The sequence below is a fragment of the Podarcis raffonei genome, chromosome 4 (genome assembly GCF_027172205.1).
Source record: "Podarcis raffonei isolate rPodRaf1 chromosome 4, rPodRaf1.pri, whole genome shotgun sequence".
Lineage (NCBI taxonomy): Eukaryota > Metazoa > Chordata > Lepidosauria > Squamata > Lacertidae > Podarcis > Podarcis raffonei.
The window spans coordinates 52,551,667-52,571,490 of record NC_070605.1 but is presented as its reverse complement, the minus strand read 5'-3'; the positions used below and the strand labels follow the sequence as shown (position 1 = coordinate 52,571,490).

General features: G+C 39.7%; 1 protein-coding gene across 3 annotated transcripts in view; it reads right to left on the bottom strand.

The window, feature by feature from the left end:
* MAP3K7CL (MAP3K7 C-terminal like) overlaps positions 1–19,824 on the bottom strand; it is a 39,326-nt gene that overhangs the window by 17,952 nt on the left and 1,550 nt on the right. Inside the window, exons 1-2 of one of the 3 annotated variants that reach the window (XM_053386570.1) lie at positions 6,995–7,889; positions 1,817–1,925 (exon numbers count right to left, since the gene is read on the bottom strand). In XM_053386570.1, coding sequence (XP_053242545.1) covers positions 1,817–1,886 — 70 coding nt within the window. In that variant the 5' untranslated portion in view covers positions 1,887–1,925; positions 6,995–7,889. Of the gene's footprint in view, positions 1–1,816; positions 1,926–6,994; positions 7,903–19,824 lie in introns of those variants that run through there. The other 2 variants (XM_053386571.1, XM_053386572.1) reach the window with 2 other exon arrangements.

The following is a 19,824-nucleotide window of genomic DNA, read 5'->3' as shown; positions in this document are numbered from 1 at the left end:
GCCACCCAATATTTCTTTCATTCAAGATGCCAGGAATTGAACCTGGTACCTTCTGAATTCAAAGATGTGCTCCATCACCAATGAGCTATAGTCTACAGAGGTGGGGAACCACTGGTTGGGTTCTAACTCTCATCAGCCCCAGCCAGCATGGCCAATGGTCACGGACATGAGAAGTGTAATTCAACAACCTCAGGACCACCACTGGTTCCCATCTTTGCAGTAGAGTTTAGTCAAGTTGCCAACTCTGTTGTTGTAATAATGGTTTGGGGTAGAGCAAAATAAATTTTAAAACAGATTTAGCCGTTAACCATAAGAGCAATGGGGGGGGGGAGCCACCTAAACTTGTTTAGCCTATTTCCCTGCTTTACCCATGACCAAAAAGCCATTTCTTTTGCTCATTCTATTCCACTGCAGTGCAACACCCAGCCGCCTCACTTTCAGCCCAGCTTCTTAGTTCTTGCACTGTATATATTCCAACACCTCCAATCAGCAGCTTTGCTTCACAAAAGTTTTAAAGTTTCTTGTTCTCTAACCAAGTTGCTTCTCCCTCCTCATAAATTCCTGTTTCCTGGTCTGACCTTTTCAACTCCCTGGCAAGTAGGGCAGGCCCAATAAAATTTTGCTGCCTGAGGCAAAGGAAAAGTGACCGCTCCACCCCTCCAGCAGGGGTGGGGGCTGAGCCAGCAGGCAGTTGAATCATGCTTCAACACTGGTGATGGGACAACATCCTGCACTACACCCAAAGGCTGGGTTAAGGGCTGTACAGGTCAGCAGCATGCACAGCTCTGTTGTCCAACACCTTCCCACTGCTTCCCACTCAGGAGCATCTGCTGCCTGCAGCAGTCACTCTACTGAGCCTTGAAGCTTATAGTCTAAACAAAAAGCAAACATTTCACAACTAAGAACAAAACACCAAATGGCATATCTGACCTTTAGAAGACACCTGAAGGCAGTCCTGTTTAGGGAAGTTTTTAACGTTTGATATTTTATCCCCAGAGTGGCTGGGGAAACCCAGCAAGATGGATGGGGTATAAATAATAAATAATAATAATAAATGCAGTTTCACTCACAGGGGCTCAAAGATACAAGAGTCCTTTCAGGACCTGAAATTAATCTTAGTCATTGACACCAATGGTTAATGCAGCAATTATTATAAAACCTTCAGAAAACTAAGTCATACACAACTTTTCCACATAAATTATGCAGAGGGAGTATAACACATACATGGCAGAACTCTCTCTCCCCCCATCCTGCACTTTAGGCTGCAAAACTAAACAAATAGTCAGCAGTAATATAAAGAACAATGTCAACCAACTTTTTACTTCTTTTGTTTCTGAGGGAACATACAATCCAGACCAGCTGTTTCCTGAGAGCTTCCATCAATTTGGTCAGGAAGGTATTTTTTTACCCAATCTTGTTTTTTTCATACTCATACTCTCTCTCTCTCTCTCTCTCTCTCTCTCTCTCTCTCTCTCTCTCTCTCTGTTGTCCTTCTAAAGATCCACCTAGAATTCTGTAATGTCCGTTGGCCTGTTGCTGTGCTAGGCTTGTGTCTTTCTGTTGTTGTTGCAAGTAAGAGCCCTGATAAACAATTTCAACGAAACAGGTTTGCTAATAAGATTATAACAACTTGATGGATGTATGAGACCTCCGGGTTTAGGGCTGTATATAAATTTAATAATAATAATAATAATAATAATAATGAGACCAAATCATTTCAAACACCAAAGAAAAATCAAACTGTGACACTGAAGTGCCAATTTGTGGCAATAATGGACAACCAGGACAGAGAACCTTTAATAAATTTGAATTTTACCTGCGGAGTCATTTAGACTGAAGGCAATTCGTATCGGTTTATCAGCAGGTACCCTTGCGGTGGTGATCATGTGGGCACTTGAGCCTATGCGTTTACTTATGTGTTCCAGCTGCAAAATATAAATATTGCATATTTTATGGGTCTTGAGAAGCCAATGCAATGTGATTTTAATGTTCTTCAAATATCTTCATAACTTCTCTGATGTAATCCTCTCTCACGTTCAGGAATATTGCAAAGCATAATTACCTGCAAGTAAATTCCCTGTAATTATTCTTTCACATATAAGGTGCGCAACGTGCAGAGAGAGGCAGCGCACAGGAATCATATATATTTCCAGGCAAATCCAAGTCTTCCATTGAACAATTGCTAGCCAAGACAATTTTTCAGAGAAACTCACTGTATTTGGCTGCCATTCTTGGCTTTTCCTAGGACAATGCAGGATTTAGTGCAATTATATATGTCTACAAACTGGGTGTAGGCATCTGGAAATGCATAACTGATCTGTGACCAGTCCTTTCTAAGCATTATCATCTGAGATATTTCTACAGGTTTTTGTGCAATTTAAGGCATTTTAAAAACAACCAAAGATTGATCAACAAAGGTAGTGGAGAACACCCATTAAACAAAATGACAGTGAAAAAGTCAGGGAAACAATTCTTTGGCACAAAACAGCCCATTGCTTTACAAATGGGTTTTGCTTACAAACTGGCAGTATTAAAATTTTTTTTTAAAAAATGGCAGTATTAATATACAATGCTATCTTGCAATAGGTCAGATCACTGGTATATCTAGACGAATATACAGTGGTACCTCGGGTTAAGTACTTAATTCGTTCCAGAGGTCTGTTCTTAACCTGAAACTGTTCTTAACCTGAAGCACCACTTTAGCTAATGGGGCCTCCCGCTGCCGCCGCGCCGACGTAGCACGATTTCTGTTCTCATCCTGAAGTGAAGTTCTTAACCTGAAGCACTATTTCTGGGTTAGCAGAGTCTGTAACCTGAAGCGTATGTAACCTGAAGTACCACTGTAAATGAGTTGTCCTGCATCCTCTAAAACATGGCAGGGAAACCTTTCGAGCTCCATGGGCCACACCCTTATCCAGATTGGACAGCAACCACCTGATGACACCATGATGTCAGGTTCAAGGTGCTGCTAAAACTAAGGTTTCCTTCCTCCATTTTAGCAGGGCCTTTGATGCAATCCTTCCTGAATCAGGAAGAGGTTTGAATAGAAACTCCTGCTAAACAAGGAGGGGGGGACACATTTGTTTTATTTAGCTGAGGTTTTAATGCAAACCCCTTCCTGAACGAAGGAGGCTGTATGGAATACTGCCAAACTGAGCACTGCTCAGTTGTGTGCTCCTGTTCCCTACTACATACAGGATTTACCCTGCCCTTCCAGCCAAGTGACACCAGCTGGTGGATGTGGTTTGTGAAAGATGGCCTCACAGGCTAACTTAGATCCCCCCAGCAGACCAAGATTGGCCCACAGTTCAGAGATACTCCCCCCAACTCTAAAAAGCCAGCTAAAATACTACTAAACCAGGTGTTCTGATGCTTACACTGTAATTTTTTAGACAAACAGATACGTCTGTAACCTAACAGATTTCATGAGTGCAACTAACTTGTTTTAATTCTACATTAAATGAGCCCACGATAAAATAAGTTTACTAAGTTTGAAGCCAGCCACTTACTTGCTCATTGCAGCCGATTATCACCATTTGGTTTTTTTTAAATGATATTTATTAGAAGTTGGAAAATTACAAAAAAAAGAAGAAAACAACAAAAAATTTAACAAAACATACATTGCAATACATAAAAAAGGGGAAAAAACATAAAAACCAATACAACAATAACAATAAGAAACACACGTCCAATATTCCATATCTTTATCTTTCATTTACTTGTTTCATCGACCTCCTCACACCTCCCTTTTTGTATTCTAGTTTAGTTATTTGTTTCAGCAAATTCTTTCCATCTTTCTCAATTTTTATTGGGTAGTTTATCTTAACAGTCTAACCTATTGATTAACTCAGCAAATCCTTTCCATCTTTCACTATATTCTGTCGTTCAATTTACCTTAATTTATTTTAACCTTATCTTACCATAAAATACCTTAAGGCTTAAAACTTAATACTTATTTATACATAACTCCTTATATCATTTCTACTAAAGCCAAATAGTTTCATTCCAACATTTTCCCTAATACTCATTAATTTTACAATAATTCCCAAAATAATTTTTTTAAAACTTTCTTCCAATCTTCATCCAACGTCTCTTCTTCCTGGTATCGGGTTATGTCAGTCCTTACTGTCCATTCCATCTAGTCCATCAACCTGGTAATCTTGTGTCCGAGGCTCTTAAGTCTTTTCCATGTCTGTAACCTAACAGATTTCATGAGTGCAACTAACTTGTTTTAATTCTACATTAAATGAGCCCACGATAAAATAAGTTTACTAAGTTTGAAGCCAGCCACTTACTTGCTCATTGCAGCCGATTATCACCATTTGGAGCACCATTCCAGAAAATGTGATTACTGGGTCAGAGAGTGATTTGTTCAGAAACCCTGCGATTTGTATACAGATACCAGATTTTCCCACAAATCTAATACTACTTCACTGCTAACAAAGTGGCTAACAAAGAATTAAATCTACTGAGTCAGTTGTAAATTACATACTCAGCAATGTAAGCAAGGTGCATTTATATTCTGCCATTGGCCTGTCCTGTAGTTAGTATGGCATTTAGCTGGTGGAAAAAACAACTCATTGCTCTGCCTCCTTCTAATGATATAAAGGTAAAGGTACCCCTGCCCGTACGGGCCAGTCTTGCCAGTCTAGGGTTGTGCGCTCATCTCACTCTAGAGGCCAGGAGCCAGCGCTGTCCGAAGACACTTCCGGGTCACGTGGCCAGCGTGACAAGCTGCATCTGGCGAGCCAGCGCAGCACACGGAACGCCGTTTACCTTCCGGCTGGTAAGCGGTCCCTATTTATCTTGCACCCGGGGGTGCTTTCGAACTGCTAGGTTGGCAGGCGCTGGGACCGAACGACGGGAGCGCACCCCGCCGCGGGGATTCGAACCGCCGACCATGCGATCGGCAAGTCCTAGGTGCTGAGGTTTTACCCACAGCGCCACCCGCATCCCTGCCACCCGCGTCCCTACTAATGCTATACTTTTAATGTAATAGCAGGGGACTGGTTTGTTCAAACATCACTGGTAGAGATGGGAGAATCTGTCAATTTTAGTTTCTCATTTTTCCAATCTTAAGTTCAGCTCCACATTTTCCTATCAATTTGTGACAAAACACTCAAATGTAAAAGTCTATTTTTCTATGCAATTTTGACTAATACACATAATTCTGCAAAGCAATTTTCCCTATTACAATGCAGTTTTGTATGTTATTTTCATTACTTTACCCTAATATGCATTTTTGTGCACAAGCTGCAGAATTGCATTGCAAAATTTGGAGAAGAATCTCCAAATTTTGGTTCACACATTGTTTCAGAAAGTGCAGAATGGCTAGATTCACCTTTAACATTTCACCTGGAAAAATTAAATGCAGCTCTTAAAACTGCAAGAACTTTCGGAAAGTCTGGACTTTGCAGTCTTATGGCCATTGTACTTTATATTTTATTTTTTGAAGCACTTAAAAAAAACATTTGATAGCAAGAACTAGTTCACACAAAAAAACATCCTTAACACCATTCTCTAACAGCATAGGATGTTGTGGTAGTAGGCATAAATTTGGCCAGCCCACATCTATTTTCCAATGTACCTTGTTCTTTCAGCATTTATCTAGCGACTGTAACACTATCCTAGTTGTGAAAAGCATTTAAACATGTGCTTAAGCCAAGGAGTGTTGTCATTCATTTCAGGATGACACACTAATGCAATTTGCAGGCTCCGGAAGTCTAACACATCGAACAAATTGTGTTCAACCTCAAAGTGACCCATTTAGACTATTAAAATGCAATACCCTAAATTACCAAAGTTAGTGTACCTGGTCTACTAAAGCACAAGCAGTAAGTACATTGTTTGTTTTGAAAGATGTTTGCTGTGAGAAGTTCTATGATATGTCCCATATCTCTCAGATGCTGTAAGATGATCACAGCAATATCTAAATCCGCTAATAGCTACACAAACACAGGTTGTAACAGTGTTAGTTCTGAAGAGAGCTTGCCAAAATCTTTAGAGTTACATATAAAGGTTTGGGAACTCAAGTTATACCTTAGTCAATGCAAACCAAACTTACATCCATATTCTTTAGCTTAACTACTACGCTATTAAAACTGCATAATAAATATTATTGATGCATCACTTAGCTTACTATCAATTATTTAAAATCATATCTATACATGTATGATTAAATATTCTTATTGAGTTTAAATACAGTACTGCTTTATTTTCTCTTCTTTACAATCACAAAAGCATTTGAGATGGTAAAGATACATAATTATAATTTATTGCTCATAGTATTGTGACCAAACTAACCTACTGCAAAACAGAGAGAAAGCATGAATGAAAGAAAGGTTATATATTTGGAAAACCAACATCATCACTTTTCCCTCCACGAGTCTCCTGTGTTCATCCTTTGGATAGCTTGGAACAATGCATGAAAGGCATGTTAAAAAGTGATCAAGCTATGAAACAATTTATATGTTAAAAAGCACAAGGATTTTGAGTACAAAGCTAAAATGTGCTTGTAGCAAAGCCATTTGTTTTAAAAAGCCATTCTCTTATCCTGGTAATGTAAGTTTCTTTTAAAACATTTGGTTTTCCACTTTTCAGAAAGGCAACTACTTTTCCTGTACACAATACATACATATAGTTTTCTCTGTACTTTACCAAAGAATCCCAAAAGGTCTTCCTCTCAGAGAATGAAACAAAATGAATCTATGCAAAGAAAGGACGGAAAGTTCATTCACAACATTCTCTGTGTGAACATCATCAGTGAGATAAATTAAAAAGAATTGCCTCAAATATATCCCTTTCCCCTCTCTCCTGATGAAACCTAAAAGCTTTCAATTTGAAAAAAAATCCCAAGGAAACAGTTCTTCAGTTCAATTGCCTGTGAAACTGAGTGATCCTTCCTTATTTTTTTTTAAAAAATCTGCAACAGAACTCAAGTTAAGTGTGGTTACAACTCAATCAGTTAGTTCAGTTTTCACACCTGTTGCCTTACCTCACTTAGTAGTGTCTGCACTTGTATAATCCAGGGCCAGCCACTGCCTTGGCTTGTCGCTGCCTTTATGGAGTAAAGATTCAATAGAAGAAAAGGCTGCACCTGCTACATAGCAGCAACTGACAAGGTCTGAGAAGTTGGAACAGCTGTCAGGGCAACATGCTGCTACCTGCACTTCCCATAGGCTTTTCAGTCCCTGAGGACCACCCTTTTCCGTTTCCCTTCACAATTTCACCGTTTCTTCCCTTCCAACAACGAAGGATTACAGTGTTGTCATGCTTCATGGGGCAAAAAATCCTTCCATCAGAGGCATTATTAAAGCGGTGAACTGTCAAGAGTCCAAGATTTTTAATTCATTAGTCCTGCCAAACCTAAAATATACAAACAGACTTGCTTCATAGGACTGGAATGTTTTCAGCATGACCCAATCAGTGTCTGTGTCTATTCCAGCAAACTGGAAAAGATAGCCTGACTCCAGTCAGCAAAAATGTCTGCGTCTCAAATCAGCTTGGGTGACATTGCCAACTTGAACCGGCTGCAAGCAAACTATCAGATGATAGCTCCCGCTGCTGCTGCTGCTGCTGCTGCTATGAAAGCGAACAACTAGGTTAGATGTTTGCTGCTTCAGACCGGGCTCAGTAAAATGATACCATCCAATAAATGAGATGATAGACCTGCAGCAATGAAGAGACAATGGGCTATTCTTAGATGCACTGTATACTAAGGGTCTATTAATATTTTTCTTAAGGCATGTCTATAGCCATTCCGGAATTACACTGCCCGAAACGGAAGAGAAGCAATATGTTTTCATAAATCACAGAGTTTACAATTGATGTTTTATGTGAAAGCTAGAACTGCTGAAAATACAAGCAAGCTAATAGCTAGTAAATTGCACAGTCTCACCAAACTTTTTCCCCCAATGACAATATGTATATATCCTTCCTCAGTCTATATAACGTGCTTTATTTACAGCTCTGACACTCTTTTTGTAGTATATCATGTATTTTTAAAAAATGGTTGGGTTGAAATTATTTTACATTTAAATTGTTATACAATCATGATTACACTGAAGTTATGTTGCATTACCTTTTGAAAGTTATTTATGGAATCATGCTTATATGTATAAATATATATATTTAACTCCCATATTAATAGTAGCTGTAAAGAGCTACTTTTTTCTGACTGCTGTGGTAGAGCATTTCTGAGCTGCCGTAGAATATCAGTTACTGGGGTGAGGGAATGGAACAGGTTTTGCAATATATTTTTCTTAGATATATACAAGTTAAGCAGGGAATATCAGGTAGGCAATAAGACAGACACTACAAATATTAAAATAACCCCCCCCACACAAAGGAACAGCCAGCCTTGCAGCTTCCCAAGGCTGCTTGTTACCAGGTGACAGACAGGGTGACACAAACTCTCATTTGGAACAACCACCAGGTATCAAAGGCTGCTGAGCAAATATTTTCAGGCTGTACAAAAGTTTACGGTGAAAATATCTGTTCAGTTTACATGTGATAATATCAATTGCCATAACAGTACTTGGCTACTTTCTATTATTATTTTTAATTTTCAGAAATACATTGGTGCATGATAAAGTATGGAATGTGCAAGGTTCATAATAATGCATATGAAAGTCATCAATATATAGATGACTTAAGATATCTTATTTCCTATCACAGCCACTTCAAAAACAGATACATCAACATCCATCTACATATACTTTGCTCGTCTTCTGTTTGTACTGTTAATTATAGCACGATCCTAAACATGTCTACTCAGAGACACGTGCAACGAGGTGTCCCCCAGGTAAACGTGTACAGCACTGCAGCCACAAAGAGCTATTAAATTACTTTATGTTTTGCCCCAAAGACTGAGAAGTGACAATCCTATATTAAGACACATTAACAGTGGCATTTGGAGGCTAATCCTTCAGAACAGAGTACTCTTGTGCAATTATTTATGCCCAGCAGAATAGACATAGTAAGCACTACTTCACATAACCTCTTTCAAGGAGTCCTTTCCAAGGAAATTAGCAGTAAATGCCAAATTACTGCTCAGCCAGTTGCATAAAGGTGCATGGTAAACTGAACTTGTTACAGATAGACCTTCCATCTCAGTTTGAACTTTGGCATATGAGATCACAACAAGTCAACAGCAAGATTTTTCTGAGAATGGGTTGAGCCAGAATGTGCTGAGTTACTAGCCCACCATGAATCCAAGTGTTCAGAGAGCTACTTCAAAACATCAGCATCATGAAGAAATGTATACAAGAAATTGCTTATCTGTGTCACTGTATTTATCAATTTTTCAAGCACTTGTTTGGCAGAACACTGCTGTGTAAACAGAGGAAACAAATAAAATATAACTGTGTTCCATGTTCGTAAGATTTATATCTCCTAACTATATAGCTGAAATAACTAAATATGGTTTTTCACAAATCCCAAAAGACTACCTTAAGAGTTTTTAGTCTACCATCCTCTGCCAACTTTAATCTATTTTCAGAGATTATTAACTGCTGAGGGTGGCAAGTCACCCACCTGGGCACAGAGACAACACATATCTAGAGGACTTGAAACAGATTTAAATCTAAGTTCAAGGACTTTACACAATGAACAGTCATCCGGAAATACTGTTGTATTTATGACATGGGTGACAGTCAACATTGGGGAAGAGGGACTAGATTATCAATGGTGTGGCTATGGATAGGAGAGGGATGGAAAGCACAAGATATTTATGTCATATTCATCTTGCATTTTTTACAATGTACTGTTCAAACTGATTCAGGACCTGGGGATGCACCAAACTTTCTCCTCTGAGGACTTGTTTTTGTTTTTAAATCAAATGGTTGCAGAAATGTGGACAACTGAATTTCAGATGGGAAAAACAGAAACGGAAAGAACTAAAACTGACAGATCTGTCCATCCCCATTGCATACAGTTTTTGGACCTCTACAACAGCACTCCACATAATTCTTTTAATTCAACGAGACCATCACCCAGCTACTAAAACCATGCCTGTAAGACCATCAGAAAAATATATTCAGGGCCTTCTGGAAAGCCTGCAACTTAGAAACCTGATACAAGTCCAATGGAAGGAAATTCTGTAGCTATGGGGCCACCATACAGAAAGACCCCTTTGCCCATTCACCTGACCAACCTGGGAAGTGGACACAGTAGGAGAGCCCCTGAAGCAGATATTAAAAGTGCAGGCAGGATGGCAGTCCAATAAATAGCTTGGGCCAAACTGTTTAGGGCTCTAAAGTTTCCTCACCCCTATTCTAATTCTTTTACCAGTCTATAATACCTCAGGTTATTACCTCGGGTTACAGACGCTTCAGGTTACAGACCCCACTAACCCAGAAATAGTACCTCGGGTTAAGAACTTTGCTTCAGGATGAGAACACAAATCGTGTGGCGGCATGGCGGCAGCTAAAGTGGTACCTCAGGTTAAGAACAGTTTCAGGTTAAGAACGGACCTCCAGAACGAATTAAGTTCTTAACCCGAGGTACCACTGTTTTCCGGAAATGTGTATTTTCATTATAGCTGGGGTCTCTTCCACATTTGATCTTTAATGTAATATGGATCTATCTTGAGTTTCCCACAGGCCCCTCTGTTTATCCCTGGGTGTTGCCAACCAACATTTGGATTAGAAGACATTGGAAATGTTTTCCAGTTCCTGCAGTTCTTAATCAAATGTGCCATCCTGAAATAAATAAGGATTTTAAAAAGCTGTAAACATACAGGCTATACAGTAGGGTACCTTCTCAGTATTATGGAGAGGACAGAATGCTGATAATCCCTCTTGTTCTTCCTTTAGGAACAGGGGCAGTGGTGCTATGTACTGTTTCCTGCCAGTGTGTTCTAGTCATCAACTGTTTGGTACCAGAGCAAAATTCTTTCAATCATGGATCATATTATGAAACGTAAGCTCATCTCCAGGGATGACATACAACGTATCATGTTTTAGTCATCACACATTCCAACATTATCATCTCCTGAATTAGAAACGTTACAACTTATTGACACTGGGAGTTTGACAAGTTTGTAATTTTATTCGTTTATTTATTTAGCCTGAAGTATTCATTGCCTTGCATATGTAAATAAAGGCCAGAATCTTCTGCCTAATAAAACACCTGTCCTCTTCTATTTTTTAACTGCACTACTTTCACCTCATTACAGCCCCTTAGCCCGAGTAGCGTTTGGGTAGTGTATGACCTCACCAAAGATGAAACAGTGTCTGAGGCGATTAGTCAGCCTATAAAAATAAACTTTGACATGTTCTGACACTTGGATGACAGTGTTCAAAGGAGATGGAGGAAAACACCAGCCCCTTTCATACATTATGCGCACTGAGAACAAATGTGCCGAGGCAGGAGGGTGACATTGTGGCAGCAGGTTCTGTTGCCAACTGATGCCCATTCATTTCGACAGTTGAAATGACTTTAGGCAAATTCAGTGCCACTCTCAAAGCACACGTGTTCTGTGTGCACATAATGTATGGAAAAGAGTACTGTATTTTTTGCTCTATAAGACACACCAGACCACAAGACACACCTAGTTTTCGGAGGAGGAAAACAAGAAAAATATATATTCTGAATCTCAGAAGCCAGAACAGCAAGAGGGATCGCTGTGCAGTGAAAGCAGCAATCCCTTTTGCTGTTCTGGCTTCTGTGATAGCTGCGCAGCCTGCATTCGCTCCATAAGACGCACACACATTTCCCCTTACTTTTTAGGAGGGAAAAAGTGAGTCTTATAGAGCAAAAAATATGGTATATCCTAACGTGGGGAATTACTTCACACAGTCAAATATGTTTTTTCCTAAAACGGCAGAAATGAAAATGCATTGTTCACTGGTGGAGTTACTTATACGGCTAGTCTATTACAATGAAGTCAAAATCAGGTACAGATAGGTAGCCGTGTTGGTCTGCCATAGTCAAAACAAAAAATTTTTTTTCTTTCCAGTAGCACCTTAAAGACCAACTAAGTTAGTTCTTGGTATGAGCTTTCGTGTGCATGCACACTTCTTCAGATACACTGTATTTGTTTTGAAGATATTCAGCACCTGGTTTGTTGAGCATTAAGTACACATTTTGGAGTTTAACATTTTAACTCTAGCCTCAATATTCACTTGTAAGGCATGAACACAGTTTGAGCAGAGGCTAACAGTTTGACACAGCCTTCAGAATATGCTGCTCTCGGTCATAGCAACTACTCTGGAATATGGGGGGGGGAGGGGCTATATTAACAGGTTATTTCTTGCCTTCTTATGGTACATTATGAGACAAACGGATTGGTGGATTTATATCTTACGATCCTTTACTAATCTTGAACTGGGTGTGTCTGCTGACAAGACAAGCCCTATCCAACATTCTCATCCCTAGATATATATTTTAGTCACAGGATAGAGCTCGTATTGCCTGTAGGCACAAAAAATTCAAGACGTGGAGCTTTTCTTAGAATTTAAACGCAGAAATAAGGAAAGACATATGTGTTCTGTTTATGCTTATAATGCAGTTATTTAAAGCCAAGGGCCATGGGGGCAGTGGGCAGAGAAAGAGATTCATGTCTGAGTTGAAATAAGGTTATCTCAGTTCTAGTCTGACACTCTAATTACTGCACCTTATTTGATCCGTAAGGATTGGTTCACATCTTTCGACCCTTTGGAAGTCTTGTGCAACAAACCCACTTCCCCCAAAGATCACACTTTTTGCAATAAGGAAAGTGGCAGAGAAGTACACTGGGGAATGTGGAATAACACTTGCATGATGCAACATCATCTGACCTCCCCACAAACAAATGAGAACCTCCCTGAAAACAAAACAGGACGAATATTCAGAATGGAAACAACATTGATCTAATGATGGCAACTTCATATGCTCAGGAGACACAGAATAGTTACAACGAGGGTCCAAAAGATTTAAATGTAAGGTTTAAAGCATGCTTTAAAGGAGCGGGGCGGGGGACACTAAGGAGACTTTATTGTTTTTGAATAGCTACACTTCTACTTTTAATAAGCATAGGTGGAAGGAATTGAGATACAACACCTTGCTGTGGTGTTCACTGTGGCCCAAATGACATGGGAATAACATTGCATGTTTAAACAAGCTTGATTAACCTGGGTGCTTTTGGAGAAGAAACAGCCATGGGGCTTCACAGCTTTTTGTGCTGCTTTGCCCCCAAGTTTCTGTTTACAGTAAACACAACTTGCAGGTGCAAACAGTGGCCAGGAGGGAGGAATTTTTCAGTAAACAAACAAACAAACAAACAAACAAACAAACAAACTGGTGTGAGGTCCCAAGTGAGAGAGATAGCACAATGCCCAGGTTCAGCACACTTTCAAAAACGTGAAAAATATCGTGTATATTTTGGACCCTGTGCAGGGGCGGAGGAAGAGAGTGTGGTAGGTGTGGGCGGCCCTGAGTGTCACCACTGAAGGGGGTGATAAAATGCTTCAGGATGACAACAGAAATTGCGCGGCGGCAGCAGCGGCAGCGGGAGACCCCATTAGCTAAAGTGGTACCTCAGGTTAAGAACAGTTACAGGTTAAGAATGGCCCTCCAGAATGAATTAAGTTCTTAATCCAAGGTATCACTGTATCTAATTCAGCAGGAGCTTTCCCCAGCCTTATCTGAAGAGGCCACGAACTGAACCTTGGGTCCCGTATGTGCAAAGCATGCTCTCTGCTGTGAGCTATGGCTCTCCCTCATTTTCAAAACAAAAATCGCAATATTTTCAAAGAAACATATTGCCTAAGAATACTGCACTCTTTTTTGCTGTTGATGAAAGACCCATCCTGACGTTTGACTTCCCCTTTTTTCTAGTATCAAAACGAGAACCCCCACCCGAATATATCCTTTTTGAGTGCATTTGCTGTAACTTGAAGCAGTTCCTTTAACATCACAAGATAAGCAGGGCACCAAAGAGAGGGAAACACCGCCACCAAGAGAACATATTTGAGAAGTTCTTTATACAAGTTGATGTGTTTTAAGACTACAGGGGGCTAACTGGTTAAAGATTATGGGTTCAGCAATAATAAAAATAATATATATAATTTTAAATACTGAGCAATATCAGTTAACTGCTATGTCCACCAGTGGTGGGAATGTACATAGAAATGTTGCCTAAGAAAAGCAGTAGTTTAGTGGGTGCTGAAATAATGACAAATCCAGCTTTCTTTCCCAGCAGGCTTTGCAGCACCTCACAATGTCTTGGACCATATTTCCTCCATCTCTCTGTTCCTAGGGAGGCTTATTTCTGTCCCTGCCTCCCTAAGTCCTTCACTGTCACCTACTGCTCACCTGTCTATGTCCAGGATAATTTTTTTATTATTTCCTTAGCAGGCTTGCTTCAGGAAATCAAGAGGGTACAATTCAATCCAACTTGTCTCTTGCTGTAACAGTCCCTGGTATTTCACAAGATCCTACCCCGTTTCATGAATTAATAAAGTAAAATAAATTATTTTCCTGAAATGCTGTTCACTAGATCTGGCATGTGAGAATTGTTTTACTTATTTTTACTTATTTACTTTACACGCTACACTGTTTTGTTATGCTTGGAACAGTTTTACTTGTTTTATTGATTTTTATAACTATATTATATTGTAACCTGTCCTGGGACCTTATAGTGAAGGGTAGGCAATAAATTGTATAAATAATAAAAATTGTTATAAAAATAGTCCTGCTCACAGGGAGCCACAAGAACAGAAAAAATATCTTTTGACATCTTTTTTGCCAGCCACCCAAACATTTGTCTATAAACTCCAGTATTTTCTTATAGCCATTGATTAACAGAGGAAGATTCTGAGGAGAATCTTGAGTGCATTTCCTTGTCCCAAATGACATAGCTGGAGAACAGCTGAACAAATCATACCAATTATAGTGTGTAACATTTTCTTCATCAAACCATATGTTGTACCCTTAAGGCATATGGTCCGTGTTTCATGGTTTCACAGTTGGCTGAGATTCCATTTTGCGCACTGTCATCACTATTTTCTTATAGCCAAATGTGCCTGTCTGAGGCAGAAATGGCTCATGTTCTTTATACATAGAGATGTGCTTACTTGATCTACTCTAGAAGGACATCTCTTTGCCACCCAAACATTTGTCTACCATTACAACTTGGTGAAGGTAAATGTTAATATTGTTTAGTATTTATATTTGGTGATATCCAGACAGTATTGGCTATAGACAATGCTAAAAAGCAGGTGACATCTTTGGACATTTTACAAACTTCAGAAATGAATTGATTGGTATAGCTATATTGGGGGAAATAGTCTTTGTGAAATGCGTAGAGGTTGGCAGATTAAGGTGAAAAAAGCAGCAACATCTTTTTGGCTGTCTGCCTCTCAAGTAGTCATACATTTACATATGGAGCCAGAAAATGAAAACTGATTAATATCCAAGCAGAACTGCAAACTCTGCATATTCTCTGATTCTTTTCCAGAAGGATGTTGCTTTCCAGTCCAGTCCATTGAAAGTTAAACGGCATCTTGAAACTTCCTACATAAGATCAATTGTTTTATTATACCTGCCAATTTTCATTTAATCTGTCCCCTATGCTTCATATTCAGAGCCAATTTCTCTGCATTCCCTAGTCACAATATGAATCACAGAGCCTATTCTCCATGGTATTTATGTTTCGTATCTAAGCAACTCTTACATATTTGAGTTTGTTACTTCAGCAAAGGTTTGGGTCAGTTGTTTTGAAGCAAGGCCCCTTCTTGGATTCCCTCAATGAAATGACCTGAAATGGCAGACAGGCTTCCCTGAAAAACAGGTTGCCCATCACTACTATGCCCTTCTGAAATGTGCAGCTGCTGCATATTGTTCCAAGATGCCCGGCCAGTATCCTGCACGAGCTGAATGTGTGCCCAGAATTCTCTGCAATGCAAGGGCTCCTCACCAAAGGAACCTGAAGGCAGAAAGTATGGAACTACTGATTTTGTTTATATATCCCGTTTATGTTGAGCTAATGGTTTGTCTTGTGCAATTCCATTATTTTTAGTTCTCACCTTTTACATTTGACTTGTCTTTCACTCTTCCTGATCTCAGACATGTGCCCTGGAAGGTCAGCGTTACAGACATAAGAAAACGAGTTGGTATTTGGGGACTGTTATATTCTTAGATGATGCCCACATGTATTGCACCAAGAGGCACTCCCACCTGTGTAAGCCAGGAGGAATGCTTGTTCTTAGATGATGAGTGCCAGGTAATATTTTGTAAACAACTGTTTTTTTAGAAATCCATTGCCATTTCATCAGGAGCATGCCTTTACTCAATTAAGAATGCTTTAATAAATGAATTCAGCAAACAGAGTAAATATTGTAGATATTCTGCCCTGAAAGGGGGCACATCAAGTCACCTGATGGCAATGAGATCTAGTTGGTGGTATTAGTCAGAGCTCGAGAACCTCATAGAGCTTCAATGAAGCTTTGCCCCACAAAAATATCAGGAAGAACTTTCCAACAGACTGATACAACAACAGAACGGGTTCCCGAGAGAAGTGATGGACTTCATTTGTCATGTATGATCAAGCTGAGATTTCTGCATTGCAGGGGGTTGGACTAGATGACCCTCAGGGTCCCTTCCAACGCTACAATTCTATGGTTCTATGAAAGTCTGGAGTCTAAATCAGGCTTTTTCTCTAATGTGATGATCTTAAAGTATTAGCCTCCTGATCTAGAGCCCAGTACAGTACTCTATCTCCTCTTCATTAGTTCTCTTCTGGTTTGTTGTCTGCACTAGTTATTCAGCAGTGAGGAGTATGGGAAGATGGTTAGTTCCTTGTGGACCTTAGCAACAGGGGTTGTGGGCTCTGGATATGCTTGTTTGGGGGTACAGTGGTACCTCGCAAGACGAATGCCTCGGAAGACGAAAAACTCGCAAGACGAAAGAGTTTTTCGTTTTTTGAGTTGCTTCGCAAAACGATTTTCCCTATGGGCTTGCTTCGCAAGATGAAAACGTCTTGCGAGTTTGTTTCCTTTTTTCTTAAAACCGCTTGAAGAGGTGCAGTTGCGACTGACCGTGCTTCGCAAGACGAAAAACCGCGCAAGACGAAAAGACTCGCGGAACGAATTAATTTCATCTTGCGAGGCACCACTGTATATTGACTGAGAACCTGTTGCTCAGGCTCAGTGTTGGGGCTTGTGGCTGTGGCTATCTGTCCCATGGCCTTTACCACTGGTACTTCTGATCTCACAGGTCTCTCCTAATCTAGGTCTGAATACAAGCTGCTGCCAAAAATGGGGTCATGACAGCAGCTTCCAACACACATTTTTTAAATCATAATTTTATGGTTAAAAATAAGCTTCAAGGATAATATTCAGCTTAGTTTTACTCAAGAGTACACCCACTGAAATGAATTAAAATGATGGTGTTAAATACCTTAATTTCGAATGCTCTGAGAAAAAATTAGTTGAATACTCCCCAAGTGTTTTTTGGAGACTTGTTCACATATAACAAATTACACCTGCATACAATGCCATATATTGCAGTGCTAATCCAACAGTTTGAAAAATGATTTCGTATTTTTATCCTATCATTGCTTAAGTTTTCTGGTGTTTTATCATTTCCAAACTTTTGCATTTTTTTCTTCAAAAATAAATCTTAATGAGCACTCATTAAATTTGTCAAAACTAAGGTGCACATAAGCTGGGGATTTCCATTTGTACAGTAATAGATTTTGGCTGGTAAAAAGAGGGCAACTGCCAACAGCAAAGTCTGTGACCTTTGGATGGTCCTCTATCAAGGCCAAGCACCCTGCAGAATATAGTGTGGCTAAATAAAGATCAAGGCCAACTCAAAGTCATGACCAGATGCTGAGCCTCAAATAAGTATTCAAGACATATTCTAAGTGTGTGGGGAAACATGCTTTTTCACTCTTATTTTAGTCAGATGTTATGAGGAAGACATTTTAAGAAGATGCTTTAATATTTGAGTATGACATTGGGAACTCAGCTCTTAAACATCTGTGTGGCAGACTTGACCTGATCTATCATAATGTCATGGCTTCTTGTATGTGCCGATGGAACAACCATTAGAATTAGGTCACAACCTGTTAGTCTGAAATATCAACTAAAACATTTATATGTTATATTTTTTATAATTATAAGCACCAAAGCAAAGCTCTGGGATGCCAGCTTTCGTGAGTTGTTATTGAAACATTTGGTGACTCTACCTTCTTGAATGAAATAACCATTTTCTCGGGGGGCGGGATAATAACCTCTGGAACTTTCAAAATATTTTCTCAGTACAGTGGTACCTCGGGTTAAGTACTTAATTCGTTCCGGAGGTCCGTACTTAACCTGAAACTGTTTTTAACCTGAAGCACCACTTTAGCTAATGGGGCCTCCTGCTGCTGCCGCACCACCGGAGCACGATTTCTGTTCTCATCCTGAAGCAAAGTTCTTAACCCGAGGTATTATTTCTGGGTTAGCGGAATCTGTAACCTGAAGCGTATGTAACCTGAAGCATATGTAACCCGAGGTACCACTGTATACCAAATCCAGTTCTCCTTATAGATGAAGTGTTTGCAAGTGGCTCCCTGCATTTTCATCCCTGCTAATTTTCACTATTACTTTCAGGCACATTTGACAGGGGAGGAAGGGACAATTTTTTTCAAAAAAAACCACAGAAACAGTTGGAGGAGCAAGTCTACACTGATTATCTGCTCTAACCACCAACACTGTTCATATGAATACTGTGTGCTCAAAGCTGCTTTAGTTTCATAGTCTTGCTCTTCAGAATATGAAAGTATTCACCTGCTGTCTTTCTTTGCTTTTAGTTTTTATTATGTAATGAAAGGGGAAATGAACGTATGTGCAAACATAAAACCAACTCTTAACCTAAAGGATTATCAGGGCTCAACCATGGAGCCTCCATGTGGCCAGTTATTCAGAGTCATTTTTTTGGCTCTCATCCAGCCCACCACTGAGTCCAGGCACCAGTCCATGGCTTGCATAGCCTCCCCTGATTCAGATGTTACAGAGAAATAGTTCTGGATATCACCAGCCGACTTGATGACACCTTGCCCCAAGTCTCAGAAAGACCAGCTGAAGCAAGGCTCCAAAACCCAACGTATCTCATTCGGCCTGAGACTGTTCTCCCCAACACACATGTTTTCCTTGTAGAGTCACTTTTCTGTCATTGACCAGGCTCATTTTCAGGCCATTTCTCTCCCCAAAGATCTTTTCAATCTGCTACTTTCTGGGAGCCCCATTCCCCACCCCTACCACAACAAAAGTAGAAATTGCCAATATTTCAAACAGTTGCACTTCAAGAAGTAGAGGAGGGTTTTTCTGTGGCATAAAAGTAGAAATGGGGAGAAAGGCCTCAGAGTGCTGGGTTGGGAAGTCTGTTTAGAAACAACGTATGATAGGAAAACATGAAGTGTCATCAGAACCCTGGAAAAGCATATATATTTTTTAAAAAAGAAAGTAGGAATGGGGAGAAATTTGGCAACCTTACCTAATTTGCACTTTTCAAAAACAATACAGGATCCAAAATACAGCTCTACTTTTTATTACTTATTTATTAAATTTGTATACTGCTCTTCATCTGTAGATCTCAGGGTAGTTCACAACATAAAAATACGAGACCTTGTATGTTTCTTTATGGGCACTGGGAAAAAAGAATATGTACAGGTTAAACTTTTTTGCTTAACCTGTACATATTCTTCCCCACCTCTTCTCCTTCCTAAGAGGAAATCATGTTCTCTCCACCACCTTTCTTCTCCTCAGATGCAGCCTGCCAAGGTTGCTTCAAGTTTTGTTTTGTTTTTTAATGTAGAAGGAAGAATCATATTCTCATGTAGCATAAACTTCACTCTGG